Source organism: Lissotriton vulgaris, chromosome 7 (assembly GCF_964263255.1).
Source record: "Lissotriton vulgaris chromosome 7, aLisVul1.2, whole genome shotgun sequence".
Taxonomy (NCBI): Eukaryota; Metazoa; Chordata; class Amphibia; order Caudata; family Salamandridae; genus Lissotriton; species Lissotriton vulgaris.
In genome coordinates this window covers 769,403,581-769,424,762 of record NC_141695.1, presented here as the reverse complement: position 1 = coordinate 769,424,762, position 21,182 = coordinate 769,403,581, and the positions used below count along the sequence as shown (strand labels likewise).

Genomic DNA, 21,182 nt, shown 5'->3' with positions numbered 1-21,182 from the left:
CATAGAAATCCAATAGCGGAAAGGGGCAGACACAAGTCTCACTCTACTTACATTGTTAGCAATAAGTCAGATTGAAAACTGTGCTGCAAAAGCCCAAAACTAGAAGAGAATTCCTTGGGAGGTTAGAATGTTTCATCCTTTGCCAGGGAGACAAATCCATCAGCTCACTGATTCTCATCCCCTTGGGAAGGCCCAGTATATGGATGAAAGCCCTCATCTGTAGCAAGAGTGGTAGCTAACCTTGTTTTATCCTTTATCACCCCTGCGAGCTGTGAGCTCAGAGGGTGGGCAGCTCTTCGATGTGCACCACAAGCAATAGATCGTGTTGGTGGTTCAAAATGTAGACGCAAGGCGACCAAAAGTGCTTTCTTTTGTATCCTTAAGGGAGAAATCTCCTGATTGGTTATGGAGACTGTCGGAATGATGGTAGTGGCAAAATATGTTAGGACAGTTCAATTTGCTGTACAGATAGGGTCATTTCTACTCCCAACCCCTGGCCCAGTGTAAATCCATGCCGTCCTCTTAGAACAAGGCCTTGTCCTTCCACCTAAAGAGTGTGGAAAATGTCTATAACAGCCTGGATGAAATACCTTCGACAAGGATGTATACTGGGAATTATGGAGCTCACCTGTAGGCAACCATATTTTTTTTCAATGCAGTTCTCTTTCCCACGCCACACTGTTGAATTTTAAATTTTGATGTAAATATCTCAAGGACAAGAAGGAGCTCATGATCTGTACTGATGTCAGCACACAGGAGTGGTGCCAACACAAACCATAAATGTCATTTTTGCAGTAGAATTGCGTCATTGCAGAGCTGCAGGACGTCACCTTCGGGTGCGCAGAGGTACAGCTGAAATGTTTTCAGATCCTGTCTGATGTCTGTGGAATATTCAAAAGGTGAGGAACCTGCAGCTAGAAATCTCTATCAAAAAGTAAAGTTTCCATTTTCCTGTCCTTGGGGGCATGTTGAAGCAAAGGGATAGTCACGTAACATACTCAAGTATTTATGTTGCCATGAAATGAATTATTGACTAGAATTTCATTACATATGAATACACAGCTATCATTGCTTGTCAGGCATCTGTTGGCTTGCATGTGAATTATTACCTTATTTTAAGTTTGGGTATTGTGTACAATATTGATATACTTAATTCTGTACCAATAGCCTCAAGAGGGTGTGTGCACAAAGTAATACCACTTCCAAGCAGGTGAACCTTTATTTTCCTTTTCGTCTGCTGTGAACAGCAACCATCTTTTCGATTTGCATCAGCAGCGTTGAGATTCATTGATTTAGCATCAGTGCCTTTGACCAGGCACCCCAGTTCACAGACAAGAGTTGCTTAACCAAGTCCCATTTGGGGCCCGACTCAAACTATGAAACTGGAGAGGATAGTGGGACCCTTTAGAACAGAAAAAAACAAATGTGACATCCTGGATAAAGCTACAGCCTAATAATTGCCTCGAATCCACACCACAAGTGCACTACGTAGAGAGGTGGGCATTGTAGAGATCCTCATTGCAGTCATAAAAATTCAATATCCAGGCAAAGTCTGCTTTCCAGAGTCACCTCGCAAGAAAGCCTACATGACGTGGGGCCAGCAAATAAGGACCCTACCATCAGGAACCAATAGGATTGTTTTGATCCGCAGATGTTCCTAACCTAACTGCAAACTATCCAAGTCTCAAACTATCTCAGTCTCAAACTAAGTCAAACTATCTCAGGGACTACTGGGACAAGAAAACCAGACTGCAAAGTAGGCAAAGCAAAGTGCGGTCATAACAACTGATTTGAAAGGCTTGGCTTCTTAAACCGCACAACTTAAGCAGCAGAAAAAAGACAGCTATGTGTCTAACTGAAGAGATAGCGAAGGCTGATGTAAACTAATATCATGCGGTTAGATAACCCAGGAGAACCCAGGTCCTTGAACTTAGAAGCAAGTGAAGGTCCCTGCACCTCCTGTATGAAAGCTGTTTGGGTTCATTTACATTGAATTGCTGTCTACTGAACCATCTGTTCTACTTTGCATAGCTGTATCAACCAATGTTTTATGAAACATTTATTTTCATTGAAACCTCTTACTGGCGTAATTTTTTGTTGTAATTTTTCTTAAATGTAGCGACATCTGATTTATATTGCACCTGTGTATACCACCACATCTCCTTCCATGATCTAAGCCTCTACTGCTCTACCCCAGTTACCACTGAAGACTCTGGTGAGCTACGGGGTCCATTATAGTCCTAGTATCCAGGCTCTTTGGCCTGTAGAGAAACGTGAAGGGTTGCCCTTGAAACTTGCAATGTGCTTCCTACCACCACATGGATCTAGAGAACAAGACTAACCCCCACCAATTACAACATCTCCTTTTCTCCACCTTTTGCACTTGGTTTGTGCAATGGGGACTGGCCTGGCACCCCTCCAGTCCACCCACAAAAAGGGGTGGACTTAGATGGAGGCATCAGTGTGGAGATGACAACAGTGCAGACAGAAGACTGCTTTGCCCTTCTACCCATGCAAGCTGCCTCCACTTTAGTGGCGCGTTGGCCAGAAATCTTTGAGGTCATGTCTGACTCAAAGTGCATAGACACATTCATTCTGTGGCTTCTGTCTGCTGATGTAGTTAACATTCATCTGGCACTTTACTCCTCCTATAGCTTCAATGAAGCTGAACGCAATGTCCCTAATCTTTGGCTGGACCACTGTGTTTCACTATGTTTCTGTGTGTGGGAAACCATTGGTTCCTCCAGAATGATGTTCCCTCTCGTGGCGCAGGTTGGAGCAAGAGAGGGCAGCATACCATATAGCAGAGCCAGTGTAATCCATGATGAATTCCAAGTGAATCGTTCACAAGATGAATAATTCTATGTGCAATCTAGGATGCAATACAAAATCCTGTTCCATGTTCATCACTAGCTCCAATGGTGATCTGAAGTAAACGCAAGATGGGGTAGCCTGTCTAGACAACTGGGTGCAGCCGGAACATAGTGAGTTACAATAATGCTCACTCAACAGCCAGAGCCAAATTATTACCCAGACAACTTAACAGATCTGTATCAAATAAATACATTATTCCACTACATTGGTCTCACACTCCACTGCTCTCTTGTCCTTTATGTATTGTCACTTAGTTCACCACTCACTATTGGCACACGCTTCAATGGAGTTTCACTTTATTTGTCATTGGCGGTCTGGCTCACTTAAATTGAGATCCTCACACTTCCACATGAAATGTGCCACAGACTTCACTGGACCTGTGATCACTGACCTCATACGCTTTAATAAATGGCAATTCATTTTGACATCTCTGGCTTAATACACTGCAGAGAAATCCCCCTCACTCCCCATCCATTTCCACATCCACTTCAAAGACATCTCACCCAATGACATGGTGTTGGCCTCACGCACATCAAATGAGATTCCCCTTCACCCTACTCATCCGTGATGAATGTTACACGATTAATCCCAGCTCTTCCCCATCTTAGCCTCATACACTTCAATAGAGTTTCACTCACGCTACGTCTCTCCCTCCTCTCTCCTCATTGCCCATCGCTGCCTCATGAACTTTTACGGAGTTTCACTCCTCATCCATCGTCAGATTCCTACACCCTAAAGGAGTCTGACAGAGACATCAGTAACTACAGAGCTCTGTGTCATCACAGTGCTGAATTTAGGGCAGAGAACACAATGGTGATTTGGGGGGCAGCCGACCAGAGCGATGTCTGCCCCCCACACCCCTCCCCCCGGGGTTTTCGGAGAAGTGGTGCAGTCCAGAGGACTGCACGGCTGGTTGGGCTTTCTTTGGGCTATATTGTAGCCCAACATACATAGGTCCTCCATTTTGGGTGCCAGCCACCATTTTAACGTGGTGGCACGGTGTCTGGCACTTTTTGCTAGTTTTTGTGCCCCACCCTCCATCCCTTCAGACTAGGTTTTCCAAACCCAATTATTTTGAGGGGCTTTAATTTCCCTCTCTGTTTTTGGTTGTTTCCATTGGAGCAGGTGCACAAGGGGAGTTAAGTGTTTCAGTTGTCACTTGATTCTGGTGCACTAGCGATTGGCTGAGAAGTTGCCATGATTTACAGAAGTTTGTTTGTCAGCAGCAGTTCAGGCTGAAGGGGAATGGGTAGGAAGTTCATGCCTGAATGACATAGGAAGTTAAAAGGTTAGATAGGAAGTTCAATGAGGTTCAAAGGGTAGCTGAGGGAGGAAAGGGAAAGTTGATTAGAGATCCAACTCTCAGTTGAGCAGCTCTGATGCAAGTTTGTTATTCAAGTGTGTAGAGGTTATCGGTAGGAGGGTTAATTTAGGGGTGGGTGTTAGTTTATCGTAGGAGAATAAACATGCATAGTGAGGCTATAGTAAGGCAAAGGCCCAGGTTATGTTATAATGTGCACCTGTTTCAATAAAGCGGCATTTTTCACACAACCCAGTTGTCTGTGCTGTGCTGCCCCCTCTTCCCCAAAACAGCCCACTTGCCCTGGCGAAATATCATTGGTGTAGTTGCACTGGGAGGTTTACTGTACCTCAATTATCTCTGGCTCCATTGCCTACTACTTTGGTAGTAAAAGACGCAGTCCTTGTCTGCATCAGTGCCCTAGGTACCCTTGTTACCCCCCTCACGAGGGGCTCACTGAAGTAGGCCTGAAGGACCTTGGCGTAAGAAGAGAACAACGATCGACCAATGGCAATTCGACCTCTTTCTCTCCTTCAGCCCAGCCTAACCACAGTGCAAGAGAAAAACACAGGCACAATCTGAACCGAGGAGAATTATTTTCCGGTGGCTTTGATCGTTTCTTTATCTCCCAGCATCACAGAACTGGGCTCAGCCAGCAGCCCATCTGGACACTGGAGCTCACATGAGAAGGCGGCATGGAGGAGGGGTGGGACCCTTAAACATAGCCAGTGAGGGCTCCGCCCTACCCCTCTCCCCCGGGAGGGCCGCGCGCACTCCTCACCGCTGACGAGCTGCTGAAATATTTATCGATTTCACAACGATCCCATTCTCTTACTCGTCTTGGCAATTAGTCAGCCTGCTTCCTCTCTGCCCTCCCACTGCCCCCTCCCCACCCGCACCAGTGCCTGACAGAAAATCCATGGCCGCTAATGTGCGCGAGGCCTCGTAAACTATGAAATGTATTTCCGGGTGGCCCCTTGTCTCTTCTTAATCGTGAAGAGACGCAAAAGGCAAGTTCTTCCTCTCCTTCGGATGTTCGTCTGTCCAGGGGCGGTGACGAGGGTCTGTCCTGCTCGCTCGTTTAATCGCTGGTGAGCATGAGCTTTTGGCACCGTGACCGTCCAGACCCCTGAAAAGGCCGCATAGGCTCCTCCTGGGCACCCTCTTCATATGCATGAATGGATAGGGTGTTGGCGACTGTACGGCTAATATCGGAGGTGCTGGGTTATATGGGGTATCGACCATTGTATATTAAGAACCTTCATACCACCATAGCACACGTTTACAGTCCTGCTCCAATGACTACAAGATGTTCATCCAACTCATGGAGAAGTGCCCACTGGACACACCACTTAAGCCACTTTTTGCTACTGAAAAACATAATGGCGGATGAGGGGAAGTGAAGAGATGTCTACCTAAAAGTAGGAGCTCAGTATATTCAGTGTTTGACTGAATTCAATTTCACCCGAGCACTTAGCTTACATACTGGAAATAACCTCGGGAACTCCCGGCAGGGGAAAAAAACGACGCCACCCATTCTTTGTCTAATTAAACGTTTGTAAAGTAAGACAAATTGTTCCACCTTCAACTATTATGTAAAGCGTTCTCTTATCCCTCATAAGTCCACGTAGCCACACCAGAGCATAATAAATAGGCTGTCGGAGCATTGCTTCAGTTGAAACACGAACAAATCTCATACATATATGACAAAGCATGAAGACTAAGTCAGTTAGAACATGAATCAGTCATAAGACAAGCTGATGATCCACCTGCAAAGAAACCCACACCGTTTCCCTCGGGCAACACAAAACTCTATAGGGAAACGACTTTAAATATTATGGTCATTAATTGCTACATTTTAACCTCGGAACCTTTTCAGGTCCAAACAAAACAATAACCCTGGAGAATATGCATATTTACATATGAATGAAACGATGGGAAACCGAGAATTAATCCTCAGAGAAGATTAAAACCATGGACATTTTCAAATCAAGCGCAGCACACATTTACATCTGCTGAACCTATTACTAATTATCCAAATTTGCTACGTGAATCGTAGCAAATTTGGATATATTAACCTATAAGTCACTCCTATGGCAGGCCTTAACAATCCTGAAGGCACAGTGCTTGGTTTTGTGTGAGAGGGTGCCCTAGCATGAGCTGAGCCCCTCTGCAGCTTTCGGAAATTTCTCCTTATAGCTGTTCTATGACATAGCCATACCATATACTCTTAAATGCATTATAATCCTCTCAGTTAATGCTAACCTTGGTTTGGCTTTATCAAAACATGTTAGGTGTCAAACACTTTGGAATACTACCCCCCCCCTCCAACCAATTCTGGTGCTGGGGGTAGCATTCCACCCTTCTAGAGGGACAAGACATGTACACACTGGTATACCCGGTTAAAGTTAAACAGAGCCCCAGCATCACAAAATGGATGCTGCTGCCACAGACATGAGTCTGAACTCCTGCTGCTGGACGAAACTCCGGCAGGGGAGGCCTGGACAATAGGTTTCCTGTCCAGGGAGGTGCTGGCACCTACCCAGACAGGCTTAAGTGTATTGGGGAAGGGTGGGTTGCATTCAATGAATGCTTTTCACACTGCCTGGAGCACACAAGGTGCTCCATGCATTTCCCAGTTCAAACCAGTTGCTGGGGCACTCAGCCCCAGCTCTGGCGTGAAACTGGACAAAGGGAAAGGGGTGTAACCACCCCCTCCCCAGGTCCTCCCATAGGTGGGACCCTAGAGTTAGTCTGACCCCTAAACTTATTATAAGAATATGAACCCAGTCACTAGGACTTTAGATTACCCCGGACGAAACTCTGCAACATATATCTTGAACCTTCGAAATTCCATATTGACTGGAAGATGGAAGAAATCTCCCTTGTGGTCAAGGAGTGACCACCCTTTTCAAACAGGCACCAAAGATCATCTTGCCGGTCTGCATTTTCGAGGCTCCCGCCGGATCCCGAAGAATCTGTGACACAGGACACAGACTTCCAGACATCTCTGAAGCAGACACGAGTTCCCAGCAGATCTGAGACCTGTAGCTGACACGAGAGACGGGGGACCGGAATTCCTGGACATCCTGCATTTTTGCGCCTGCACCTACTCCCCAAAGTTGTGCATTGGGGTATTTGAAGCCCCTGCCCGAGCACCTTTTGCACCCAAGTACAGAGGCCAGCACTCCACGAGTGACTTGTGTGTACTCTTTCTTCACCACAGCTCGAAGCTCCTTCGCGGTTCCTAGTCCGTTGGCTAGTGAGCCCCCACAAAGGCCAATCCTTTGTTTCTTGAGCTTTCCTGGTTGCTCCAGACGTGCTCTGACTACCCTCCAAAGGAGGAGTCCCTCAGACCTTGCTATTCTGCACTGAAGCCAATCTTGTCATCTTGCGTGGGTTGCTGTTGCCAAGGCTTGTTGGGTCCAATCCGTCTTCTGACGCTGCAGCACTCGACATCCTTCGTGGGACAGCTCGAACCCATCGCCTGGTCATCGTCGATGCCTCCTGGTCCTCGTGGCTGAAGAGTCAAGCTTCCCCTCTTTCACCTGAAAACACACGACATTGGCTGGCATCTCCCTGTCGCCATCCTGGTCACTGGCAAGTGACCCAGACTCTGTCCCCTCTGCTTTCAGGTTCTTCACAGCTCCGATCCACCCATGGATCCACCCGGACACTTTTCCTCTGGTCGCCTGCAGCACTTCTTCGCAGCTCTCCATTGGAATCGACGACGAAATCCGACACCAAAAGACACCTATGCACCTGGCTTCCGAGGGTGAGGTAACACGAGTACACGGTGCTCTCGTGGGTCTTGACTCTCGAAATGTCCAAGTCTAAAAGGGTCACATCGTAGTTCACCTCGAAGTGTCCTTAATCTTTAAAATTGTAACTTGTTAGTTCTCCATAAAAGTCAATACGAAACCCGCGGCTGTGTTTAGACACTACACTCTTTCTCCGTTGGCCTCCTGTGTCCCTATCTTGGGTGGTTCCTGGTTTCCCCAGCAGTTCTACAGGCCCTAGGCCTAACTTCTATCCCTCACGTGGTTCTTATACCACTATTTTAGTATATGGTTTGCGAGGCCCCTAGGGCATAACGTATACTGTGCAACTTATCGTATGCTAATTAAGTTTTGTGTATTGTACTTTTACCTCTGACCTCATAAAGAGTCCAGAGGGGTTGTGTTTAGAATAAACACATATATATTTGATATATACCTGGTGTGGTGTACTTTCATTTGGTCATTCAAGAGATTATAGACTGGTAAAACAACTTGCTTAACTCGTCTCCAAGTCTTAGCCTGAAGGCTGCTCTCCACAGCTACCACTAGGATAGCTTTCTAGAAGTTTGACTTTAAACCTACCATCAATGAGGGTCGTTTGGACTGGTACAAGGTTCCCACTAGAATAGTGGACATCATATGCCAGGGCAACTTCTCACAAGGAGTACAAAAAATAATATGGTGCAATAAATATGTCTTTTTTTTGCTTTTCACTGTGCAGGTAAAAAACAGGGAAGAAAGAAAAGCAACATTTTGTTTTCATTCTTTAAAAAGCTGCTTTAATTATGCCCCTTGACCCCACTTCTCTTTCCCCTTTGCTGCTGGTTCTGGTAGCATGCATTATGATGTCAGAACTCCACTATAATAAGTTGGTTACAATGAGCGGCTACATAATTTTTGTATGATCGGCGACTGGATGAGTCACCTCAAAGAAATAAGGGTTTTTTATACAGATTGCACAATCCAATGTATTATACTGAATCCCAGGACGTCCAACACGTATCTGGGTCTCTTGATTTGAGTTGCTTGGTTTCGCAGCACCATGAATTGTTTCAACTTAAAGTCTTCTATAACAATATTTTTAAAGTTCTGGAAGGGATAGCAGAGAATTAGGTTGATGGAGATCTGTGTCTGGCCTGGGAAGTTTGATGTGTCATGTTTGTTTGTGAACTTGAGGTGGTTGAGCATATGACAGACCATGTGTGCCCTGTGCTACCTGTTGGACACAAACAGCCGGCATATTAATGAATAGGTCTGGTACAGGTTTTGAGTCTGGATTATCCACTCTCATGTTAGTCATGCATTAACTGGTTTTTGTTGGCATTGTTCTGTTGCTATAATGCTAATTTAAAACCTTCCTTCAGGAAATTGGGGCCACGCCCAGAGTGAAGGGGCATGGTAAACCACCACCGCAATAAGAGCTGGTGGGTGATAGAACAGTGGCAGCTATGCACTTGAACGATACATTGGTTGAGGTGTCGAAGTACATCCGATCACAATGATTGTATGGCTTGGGTAACAAATGCCATCTAGAATGACAATTCAGTGGTCTTCAAACCATTTTTGTGAGACCAACTAAGTGGTATCTGGAGTTGGAAAGGAAGTCTTGGGTGAACAGAGGGTGCTTGAAGGCTGAACAGGCTAGGTGGATCTGGCAGGTCAAGGATATTTGAAGAGGTTGAATGTGTCAAGTTCTTTGATCAGGACGTCATAGTGGGGAGTGGGGGATTTAAGTGTTGGAAGGAGATCAGCCCTGATCTAAGGATTGTGATGCATCCAGATAAGGGTTACAGTCTTGAGGAGACCAGATTAATCGGACTGCACAAGGAGATGAAGGGATAGTTACCAGGTCCAGGGATGTCATTGGGTGCTATATTTCTTTTTTTTGTGTAATTATCTTTTAATTAAGTTCTGAACAAGCAGACAAACATTTCAATAGTCTCCCTTGACACCCCCCCCCCCAGTACGTGTTCATCCTCTCACAGTGGTGGGGTAAGTATGCTATGACTAATCCCTACCATTCTCCTTCGTTGGTGAGCTGCTTCCATGGGCCCACATCTTTTCAAATTTATGAGAGACACCCCGTGACCAGTACACCACCACTTCTCGCATACACCAGTCCAGATTCAATCTCAAATTCGCTATCTATGGGGGTGACTCCACTCCCCAGCAGGGGGTTATGTCACAGCAGGCCACTGCCACATTACAGTAGAGTTGTGCATATTTTTCTAGGGATTGTTCTCCCCAGATACCCAGTGTGGCTAGGGATGGAGTGAGGCTCGGAGTGTATCCTAGTCCCCTCAATAGCGTCTTCGATAACGTGTCCCAATATGTACATAGGCATGGGCAGTCCCACAGTGTATGTACTAGCGTACCCTGTTGCTTGCAGCCTCTAAGGCAGTGGTCAATGTGTACATTGTCCACAGCCCGCAATCTTGATGTGGTGTTATAGGCTCGGTGAAATATTTTCAGCTGCACCAGCCGTATTCCTACCTGTAAGTCACCTCCCGAGGGTAACTACAAGCTTCCCCCGAGGCATCATCCTTAAGTTTCCACTGGTTTCATTACCATTTGTCCCTAAGTGGTGTGAGGGGAGAGCCAGTGAGTAAGCAGTGTGGTGTAGATCAGTGACATGCCATTGGGCAGAATATTACCGTCTACAACTGCCTGGGTTTTGCCTGAGGGCACTGAACGCCTCTGCTTCACTTCCCAAACAGCCATAGAGGCAGGCAAGGTGGCAAGAACACCATACAGTAAGTGAACAGTATCTTTAGTAAGCAAGTCATTAAAATAGAATTGTATATTCTAGAAAAGCAATTTCAGTACATCAAAATTGCATCTAAAGTAATCAATAAAAATAAAATTGTCCAATTTACCAAGTACCCTTCTCTATTCTGTTCCCTCTTAGCCTTCTGAAACAGACTTTGGGTGTTGTAAGCGCTAGACAAAGAAACATAATGTAATCATGCTACCTAACCCCTTCTTTAAGCCCCCCTTCGTCCTGGTTTCCTCCTAGTGTATCATGACTGCATTCCTAATTCCTCTTCCCAGGTAGAGCTTTGAATCAGTCTAAAGGCAGTCAAAGTATTATATATAACTGTGATACAACCAGAGGGCACTCCCCCTGTCTCCCACACTTTTCATCATATTACAGAGCCCAACACATCTCCCAGATGGCATATCACTTGAACCCTCATATGGATCTCTCGTTATGGGTCAGAATTGACATCTTAAGGTTATCTCAGAGATACACCACATATTGGCCGATGGACCTGTGAAGTCCTTAGCTGAACTCTCAAACGTACCAGCAACCCAGATTCCATATCTGGAGATATTTACAACTGTTGCATCGCTTCTGATCATGCTGAAGATGCTTAACTGGCTTCACACACCCTCTTCGTTACATACGTACTTGGTTTATCGAGGCCAATAAAAAAAATGATCACATGACTGTGTGACCTTCTGCTCACACGGCAGTTCTCTGCTCGGCTGGAACATCTCCTCCTGCACTGGTGGCAACAGCGACTCGCCTTTACTTACTCTATGAACCAATGAGCACATCTCAGAGCTGACCACAATAGAGAGCTCCGAGAGGCAAGGGAGAAAATCAGTTACTTTAAAATCCTCCATTTCAGGCTCTGGTCCCCAGAAGGCTTTTTCAGGCGAAATTGTAGACTACCTCCAACTGCTGGAGAGCACTCATTCACACAGTCATATTCTGCATATCCTATGGTCCTGTCTAATGCTCCAGCCTTATTGGACCCAGGTGTGACAAGTTCTCATGGATACCTGTGGCCTGGGCTGCACTCCTTCGGCAGCCCTAATATTCTTACAAGACACCCGAAATGTCCCTACTATTACTAGACATGAGAACAATCAGCTCTTTAGTGCCTTGGCAACAGTGAAGATGTATATTCTTCTCAACTGGCACAAATCTATTGCCCCCCCCACCCTTGAGGACTATATGGACTGAATGGCGATATCATGGGCACCTGATCTACAGACTAAATACCAAACACACCTCTTCTTAAACATTTGGGGCAGATTTGTGCCCACACTAATGACGCCTTCCGATCTATCCACTGACCTACCTGTGATTACCTTCCACTGGTTATCCCTGGGTCTGTGGGTTTGTGTTGCATTTCCTTTTACAACCCATGTCAAGCTGTAGGTACCTATTTCTACTTTTACAAGTCCGTACTTCGTATCTTTCTATCTTGCTAGTTGGTGATTCTGTATCTAGACATTGTTTTGACCAAGTGTCCCGCTTTTGTTGAGGGATCACTCTTCTGGAGTATGTACCTAGTCTTTCTAAAATTGTTCTCATGTTGTCATAGTAGCGCTTCTCTATTTCGAAGCTCTTCAAGAAATGTATGTGACGATGTCCTGGCGTAATAATAAAGAAGGTTTAAACTCCCAACCCCTCAACATACACACACAAAATATTCAAACCTTCACGAAACCATGCACCAAACTGGAACCTTAACACAGCAGTGAACATCAGAGACAACGGCTGAACATAGGAGGGCAGACCACCTATACTTGTACCTTGGCACTTACGTGATGAGGAGGCACCTTGAGCGCTTGCCCAATCCAAGGCAGGTGAGGAGGCAGATGAGGAGGTCCACAATGAAAAGGAGGAGGTAGGCCAACCACCTGCACAGAAGAAAGTAGGGACTTATTACTGTCAGTCAGCAGAACAGTCTTCTACACTTCAATACCCCATCGCACCCAGGTGGATACCTGAAGATCCCCGCAGCAGGAATGTTTCCTGCTGAAATACAAAAGCAAAAGAATGTGTTACACCTACCTTTCCCCACTCACTCCGGAACCTATCAAGGATACCCTCTCACCGAAAAGTCTTCCAAATGGGGGAATAGGACATTGATAACAAGTGGCAAATCTGGAGATTTCACTACTGCCCGATTGCTCTGAAAGGTGGGCTAAGTTACTAGTCATGCTGCCTTTCCTTTGCCCTATTCCCTATTAGAGGGCCAATCAAAAAATATTCCCATGGGACGGGGTAGAGTATAGGACAGAGGGGAGCGTGAGCTGCAGGAGGTATGTGATAGGAAGGGACAACAAAGAGGTGTTAAGGACATTTTCAGATTTTAGAGCAAGCCACTGCTGTCGACTATGTGTACAGTACATCACAACCTGACCGGTCTAAGATGCTCATTTAAACAACCACATCAGAATGAAATACTCAGTTTGCTGTTACCATAGCAAAACCTCTGACCTACAGATGAGACACACAGCAACATGACGGGTACTAAAGCATCCGAGTTTACTTAACAAGCATACGGCCAATGATGGAAGATAGAAGTAGGAAGATGAACTTGTCTGTTCTCCAACTGCACAGTGTAGTACATCTATTTCTTAAAACATTGCTCCAAAAGAAAAGGTCAACAATCTGTGCAAATCCAGAGCATTGTGACCTGGGCAGGGTCAAACATCTACACATCCAAGTAGCCAAGATTGCCTTGGTCAAAGTCTCATTGTGGGGGTTTTGCTTGTCAGAGACTCTCAGTACATAAAGAGCAGCTGGATGAACCTAACTAAAGCAGTTATGGATGCGCAAGTGCCTCAGACACATCTACCTCAGCCTATTGTGAGACTGTATACCATACACCGCATGTAGCTGGGCATCAATACCAGGGCAGTCATGTCAGAGATTGGGCCCAAGGAACTCCGGATACACTTGTAGCCTAGGTAGAAGTGTCACAAACCCCAGCAGGACATCATATCATGAGGTTCACCCTGAATATCGAACCCACAATATAAGTGGGTCATAATATAGAGGACAAAATATCGAAAAATAAAATACATTGACAGGGGTGTAAGTCTAGGTTTCCTATACATACCTCCACATAAATGTATCTATGCAGCACATATATCTTCAAGGTACATCAATGTGGAGTTAAGAAGAGGAAATCTATACTCCACTATATTCAATTACATTTCTATATTTTGTCCCTCGAGATTCTGTTCCCAAATATTATTGTGCCACAATAGTGTTGGTGTCGATATTCAGTAGTACAACTGCACCATGCCATGGCTGTCTTCTCACATCAAGAGTCTGATGTAACCATTTTGTGTTCACAAAAATCATTTAATTCGGTCCCTTCACTTAGCTCTTGCACATTTGAGAGGATTACTCAATATGATGGTTATTTTTATGTTGGAGAAAGTGAAAAGAAGATTGGAGGATGTATGAAAAGACCTAGGGTAGAGTGCAGTACTACTGAACGATGTTTTGAGTGTTGACGTCACACGCTGCTTCTGCATTACTGCTCGCTTGAAGGAGAAAGGAGGTGTTGCACAGTTCCTGGCGCGCCAGGACCCCCGACCTCGGCTGACCATTCTGGTCCATGGCTCGAGGGTTTTCCTTTTCCTACAGCTGCTCACAGTAAACCCACAGTGAGGTCGGACAGGGACAGGTCAGCTGGCCAGAGATACAGTGCGGCATGTTCTGCGCTGTCCCGCCAGAGCATCTACCGGCCAGTTAGGGCTCATGGCTCTGTGGGTCTTTGCTGGTTGGGTGCTGATAAGAAGCCCCAGGAGAAGCCAGGACGGAGCCGGTTTAGTTAGTTTAGGCGAGAGCCTAGGCCTGTCCCCAATCGGCCGTACAATCCCCTCCACGTGCCCATCTTTGGTGCATGAGTGTTAAAGTTCAACTACTCTTGCCACCAAACTATTACACATTTGCTTTTGAGGTCTTCGGACTGGAGTAGGTTAACTCCATCCAGGACAAAGTGGCGCAAAGGTGTGGCTGGATTAAGTGACAGAAGGCGGAGGGATCTTATGGAGACATGTGCCCTACAGTGGGATTTGCCAGGGGGTACAGCGAGGGGCAGCAGAGGCGGCCGAACTATGTTTCGGTGCAGCTTGTGGCCCTGCACACCCCTAGTTGTTTCATGCTCCTCCTCCCCACCATATCAGTGCCTGGTAATATAGTATCTGGAGAGAATACTATGGCCACCTGATTTCTTCCCTGCAAGAATTGTGCTGACATCATTGGTATCAGTGGATAACAACCATAATGACGGCAAAGAAAGTGAGATCTGGGCTTTTAATTTGAGAGGGCCTGTACCACAACCAAGTTTAATCCGCTGCAGAATAGAGCCCCCCCTTATCAATGCGCTGAAAGTCAAGAACCAGATTTTCTCCCTCTGAGGTAAAGAGATAATTACTCAAGAGGAGCTGAATGATAGCACAAAACCCACATTGGGGCAATGTGGGGCCATTTCTCTTGAATAGCCGCATGGAGGCCCGTTACGGATAAGCCCACAGTAAAGTCTCCTGTTGTATGTAAGTTAACAGTAATGCCTCTAGAGGATCAGCATCAAGGAGAAGAAACATCTTGTATATTCATTGAGGATTTTACCCTTCCGGACATAGATCTAGAATTATGTAGGAAATGCAGACCACAAGAGAAAGACAATAAACCACATATCTTGGTAACACCCCCAGTGACATTAACTACTTGATTGCAACTTTTCAGTAATACACTCCCAGAACACTCCTTATTCTCTCGAATGTCGACCACACCAGATTTGGAATTAATCAGCAATCAGTCGTACAGTCCTTTTGACCGGGAGGCTAAGGTTTCAGATTCGTTTTTTTAGAGAGAACTTTATCTTCTATTTTAGCTTTACTAGAAAAATTTGTAGGAGGTCTGACACTATTCATGATACTGTTATATATTCAATATTGAAGGTATTTATTAGTGCAAAAGAGAACAAGGGAAAGGTAGTACAAGACAATCTTTGTGAGACTAGTCAAACAGTCTCTACTGGGGTGGCTTCTGAAGTAAATATAGACGGTGACCCCAGAGCTGTGATTCCTCGAAATCTCAAGGTCTGATTTCGGCTCACAAGCTGGAAAGCTGCAGTTCTAATTATATGAAGAAATGTCTAAAGAAGTCTGAATAGTTGAAAGTCCTATTCGCTCTATAAGATAAATTTTTGACTCTGGTTTTGGCAATCCTAAAGTCGCTGGAACCTAAGTGAAGGCCTTGAATATGAAACATGAAGGGTTTTCCATTATAAAATATAAATCTACGCATGAATCAAGTGTGCATGTTTTATGTCCCCTCAACCTACTCTAAATACAAGACAAAGAAATGGAGAGGGAAGAAAAGACCAAACCGTGGAATTTAAAAAAGGGGTCATAAAAACTCGGAGAAGACCAATTAGAACCTCTGGTGGTGGGCCTACAACCTCGAACTACAAGTCCCTCTATCGAGATGAACGCTGTTGAGCAAGCAATAGTGCCTACTGCCGGTCAGCCAATTCCATGCCCTCATCTCTTAATCCAGCGGCTGCTACGTTTGTGGGCCTATGTAGGACCAAGGGTCAATCGCTGTTTCTCGACCAGGAAGTCCACCGTTAGCCTCTCTGTAATGCAGACATTTGTATGTAAGATTTTGTTCCTCTTTTTGACTTTGATTTAATTTTTAATCCTGCATCTTTACTTGATTGTTTTGCAGACATTAAGACACCGAATTTAATTCAAAGGGATTGGCATGTTATTGGTTATTTTATTGCACATTGTGTCAGGCACCAAATCAAGGGTAATTTTTCATTCAACGATCAGTGCTAACACGATACTGCAAAACTGTGAAAGTTTTGAAAGCAAAGATATTGATGTTTTTTCTGTTTTTGAATAAGTAGACAGGCAGGAGGAAGGTTTGGTCTTATGGCAAAGAAATGGGGGTGCATGTGGGGGGGGGGGGGGGAGGTTAAATCGTATCCCTCTAATGGGGAACCTCTAGTAGATCTTATGGCGCTACAAATCCGCTCTGGCAAACTGGTAGATGGGCGTCATTCAGGCAATCTGCAAATATTCATGAAGAATGTGCAAAAGATGAATTTAAAAAATGGAACTGGTTGCAGCTTGCTCTAAATGGTGCGTGCATGTCTTGTTTTTAACTGATGCCCCACATTTAGCAATGAGCTACTAGTTGTCTCCTGGACTGTAGCAGGAGTAAAGAATAGTAGAGAGAAGTTGCAATTCTTAAGTTCATTAAAAGCACATTTGATCTCCCTCCAGGGGACCTGGTGTGATGGGGAGCTCCAGTGTGAACATGACTTTATTCTAGATTGTAAAGCCAGGACATATAGGAAGGGTCAAGCAAGCAAGGGGGGGGGGGGGGGGGGGGGTCTTCTAAAAAAATTAAGTGAAAATATGTATGTTACAGGGATTCCTTTAATCTTTTTGTAGAAGTAACATTGTTCCCCTCTGGTGGGTAGATAGGGTTTTCATCTCTCTTATTGGTCAATGTTTATATTCCACCTGATGCCTTCTATGACATGCTCGTGAACAAAGTCTTTACGTTTATCAAAAATTGCCTAGATAAGGAGCAGGTCTCACATGTAATATTGGAAGGAGACAAATAGAAAAATCTCTAATCATGCTTTAAATCGATTGTGGGATGTTGAAAGAGGAGGCACTGAGCACCCCTCCCCCCCAATTGTATTCCCAATTAATGTAAGAACTGACCAGAGAGGGAAGTTTGTTCTCGATCAATTGAGAAACAATGACTGCTTAATTGTAAACGAGAGGCTGCCATCTGACTCTACAGCACAGAATATGCATACATCTCTACGGGGGAAGGCTGTTTTGTATTATGTAGTGGTTGGATGTTCATCATTATTTTTGTTGGGTGATCTAAAAACAGTTGACACCATTCTTAGTGATCACCGTTTGTTGGCGTTTACCTTGGGAATAAACACTTCTCCCATCTGTTCTTGGAGTTTTGATGGGGCCTCATCTAAATCTGATTAAAGAACAGGGAGAACCCAATAGGACACCAGAACGATTTCTATTTTTAAAGGTAAATTAGAAAATGTGTTCAACAACTCAGACTCTGGGTGGGTGAAGTATTGTTTGGTTTTAGTATGTTTATGAAGCAGATCGTAAAAAAGTCTCAAAGATTATTCAAGGGTAACTCAAACCCTATTCCTCTCTCAATCCTCCTATTAAATAAGGAAAACATGGGGTAGTCAGGAAACAATGTATATTATGCTCATCTGAGAGGAACAACCACCTGTCTCTATTGAAGAGACAATGAAGCCAAATAAAGGCCTGCCTAAAAAAGATGCTAGTGACTGGCTATGGATTGATCTAATAGAGCCTATTGTTACTGGGCAGGTAAGAACCTTTGGGCTTTAGTAGCAAAAGGTTGTGGGACAAGGGTTAGATCCATCCCCTCAACAATTGTGGAAGATAGCTGGATTCACTTTATTTCCACTCTATATAAGGCAAATGGAGAGCCTGATAAATTTCCTGTGGCGGAATTGAAAACACTCCATCAACAAAGGAAATCGAGGTGACCATTCGAGGAATGCTTTTATCTGCAACAAAGGGTCCTGATGAAGTCCCAATCTCGGTAGTGAAACAGGAAGTAACCCTTTGGAGGAAAATATTGTTTCCGGTATTTAAAAACTGTTATGAGAATAGAAAAGTCCCCCCCTTCTGGACTGGAAGTATCATTGTTCGACTACTTTAAAAAAGGAGACCGAAAGCAGCCACAAAATTATCGTCAAATCGCTTTTCTAGATGCTGTGGGTAAAGTCTTTACGAAATGCCTATTTTTACAGTTAAGTGTGTGGGCAGAAGGATAAGAAAATCATTCTGCCTGAGCAAACGGGATTCAGGAGACATCACTGAAACACTGACAATATAGCTGTCCTACAATTGATTAACGAGAAATATGTAACTTAGTAGGAAAGTGAACTAGGCCGCCTTGATAGATTTTTCCACGGCATTCATTAAAGTGGACCTATAGATGCTGTGGACAAAGCTTTCAGGATTAGGTATGCCAGGCACACTTCTGCACTCTTCTACCTGGTGTAGAGTATTATTAGGTGGGGATCGGGCCTCTCAATATGAATAATAACGAAGAATGGCCTAAAACAAGGATGCCTCTTAGCCCCACTGCTCTTCTCTTTATATACACCTTGAATGTACCTGCCCTTCTCACACAGAGTAGGGCTATAGCCCAGAATATACCCACAAGGCTGTGGCTTCACGGCTAGGGTGGCTGACTTCGAAGCTGGGGAACCAGGTTTGAGTCTGTCTGGAGGCTCAAACATTGTGTGATTATGGGAAAATCACTCAATCTTCTGTGCCTAACAATGAATGTGTCAGTCTGTAATACAACTGGTGCGCATGTAAAGCCCTCTGATACCTTTGGGTCAAGTTTGTGCTATATAAAACTGCAAAAATAAAAAACTATTCGGGGAAGATCAATAGCATGCTTATTATACGTGGACGACATACTCATTTTGGAACTCACCCTAAAAGGTCTTTCTAGTTGATTGGAAGTATTGAAACAATTTGCCAATGCACATCGTCTGAACATTATTATCTCTATAAGCAAAATAAGGTGCTTTCATGGCAAAAAAAACCCAACAAAAATGCAAAATGTCCTTGTCATCTGGGTGCACAAAAATTAGAAGTAGTGAAGACCAACACTTTTTTGGGGAAAATAACGTGCAGTCTTTTGAGCAATAAGGCTCATGTTGTGAATAATACGTGCAAGGCACAATCTCAGGCCAAGGGTTTGGGAGCTCATTATAGAGTGACATCCAGAAGACACTTTTCTTGCCTATCAGGCTAAAATCCCCACCTCACTGCTTTACGCAATAGATGTTGCTAAATGGGTTTTTTGAATAAAATAAAAGGGTAAGTGTTAAGAAATCTCACTCCTTGCAATACTTCGATTTAAGTGTTGCCATTAAGGCAAAAAATGGGAATGAAAAGTGCATTTGCTCAGGGCCTGGTGGGGATGGTTAACTGGGTGGCCTGCCTGGAGAGGAGTGAAAGGGACACACTGAGGTATTCGATGAGAAAATACATTTTTGCAGCCAAAAGAACAATTTATATAAATGTCATTTTTGCAGCCAAAATAACAATCTATAGAAATGTCATTTTTGCAGCCAAAAGAACAATCTATAGAAATGTCATATATGCTGCAACCAAGCTATGGCTAGACTCAAACCTGGTCCTTTCACTCCCGGTGTTACAACTAAAAGCCAGCCTAAAACCGGGCTCGCGAGTCTGAAGCGTTCGCCTTGATAGTGAGGTGTGCCTTAAAAAGATGGGGATACCAAAAAATAAAAGATTCGATTTTAATGAAAAAAGTACAATCTTATATCAAATGGAATTAGTCTCTCGTACTGAGACATTTTTGGATCTTGCTGCATTTTTGGATCTGGCGGAGGATGCAAGAAGCCTGGAACGCCCTGCCCTGTCAGTGACGCTGAAGCCTTGAAAACCCTGCCAGAGATCGAGGCCCTGAGATGCTAAGTCTTCAATGTCCAGTAGTGCTTGGTGACTGGAGATTCAAAGGCCTTGTCTGACATGCAAGGACGACGCCAGCCTAGCCTTGGAGGAAAAATAAATTAGGAAGGAACATTTTCTTTCTCTTGTAGCCAGATCTCCAAAGGGAATCGGAGGATTTCCTCCGAAATGCTGGTGTTGGCAAAAAGCCACATTTAGAGGCTCTGCGTTGTTCTTCGCCAAGCTCATTATAATGTGACCCATGTTCGCCCACGGAAATCAAGGGAGATCAAAAGGTTCATGTATGTCACACATGCTGTCCAACATTACAATGGAATTCAGTAGGGATGTGTTACTGCCCTAGAAAGATGTTACACACAGGATTCCGTACATTACAGGCAAGTTAAAGTTTTACCACTTACCAGGCTGAACTGCCTCTCGAGCAAATCACATTCATTTAACCATGTGCAACTTGCCCCTCTCCTCTATTGCAGAAATGTCCTGGAAGTTGTGCCAAGTGCTGATTGCCAAGATGTATAAATTGTGGACATATGAGCATGGCACGACCTTTGATTGGCCATGGGTTCCTGCCAGTACCCCTGAGAGGTGGATACAAATCCACCTTCCATGACAGGAGCTTTGAATTGGTCTGCGCTTCTGGAGAAACTCAAGTCACCTAGATGGGTGAGAAGCCTGCCCAGGCACAGCACTTTGGTCGATGCTTTTTGCTTACGCGACATAAAAATTGGAACCAGATACTGAAGAAGCCTAGGTAGTTTGTCTTATTGGAGCTGTACTGCTAGGGAGAGGAGTCGGAATCTTCTGACCTCCAGAGGGCAGATCAACAAACAGCTGTCTTGTTCTGCATGTCTAGCAGCAAAAATAATCTACTGCCAGGTGGCCCAAGCCCCTGGCTTCTTGTAAGCACAGGAGAAGTGCTG

The 21,182-nt window shown here is 44.6% G+C and overlaps 1 protein-coding gene across 1 annotated transcript in view; it reads right to left on the bottom strand.

Moving 5' to 3' along the window:
* Positions 1–21,182, bottom strand: part of TTYH2 (tweety family member 2) — a 384,443-nt gene that overhangs the window by 133,009 nt on the left and 230,252 nt on the right. Inside the window, exon 5 of the mRNA XM_086930996.1 lies at positions 12,514–12,609. Coding sequence (XP_086787122.1) covers positions 12,514–12,609 — 96 coding nt within the window. The remainder of the gene's footprint in view (positions 1–12,513; positions 12,610–21,182) is intronic.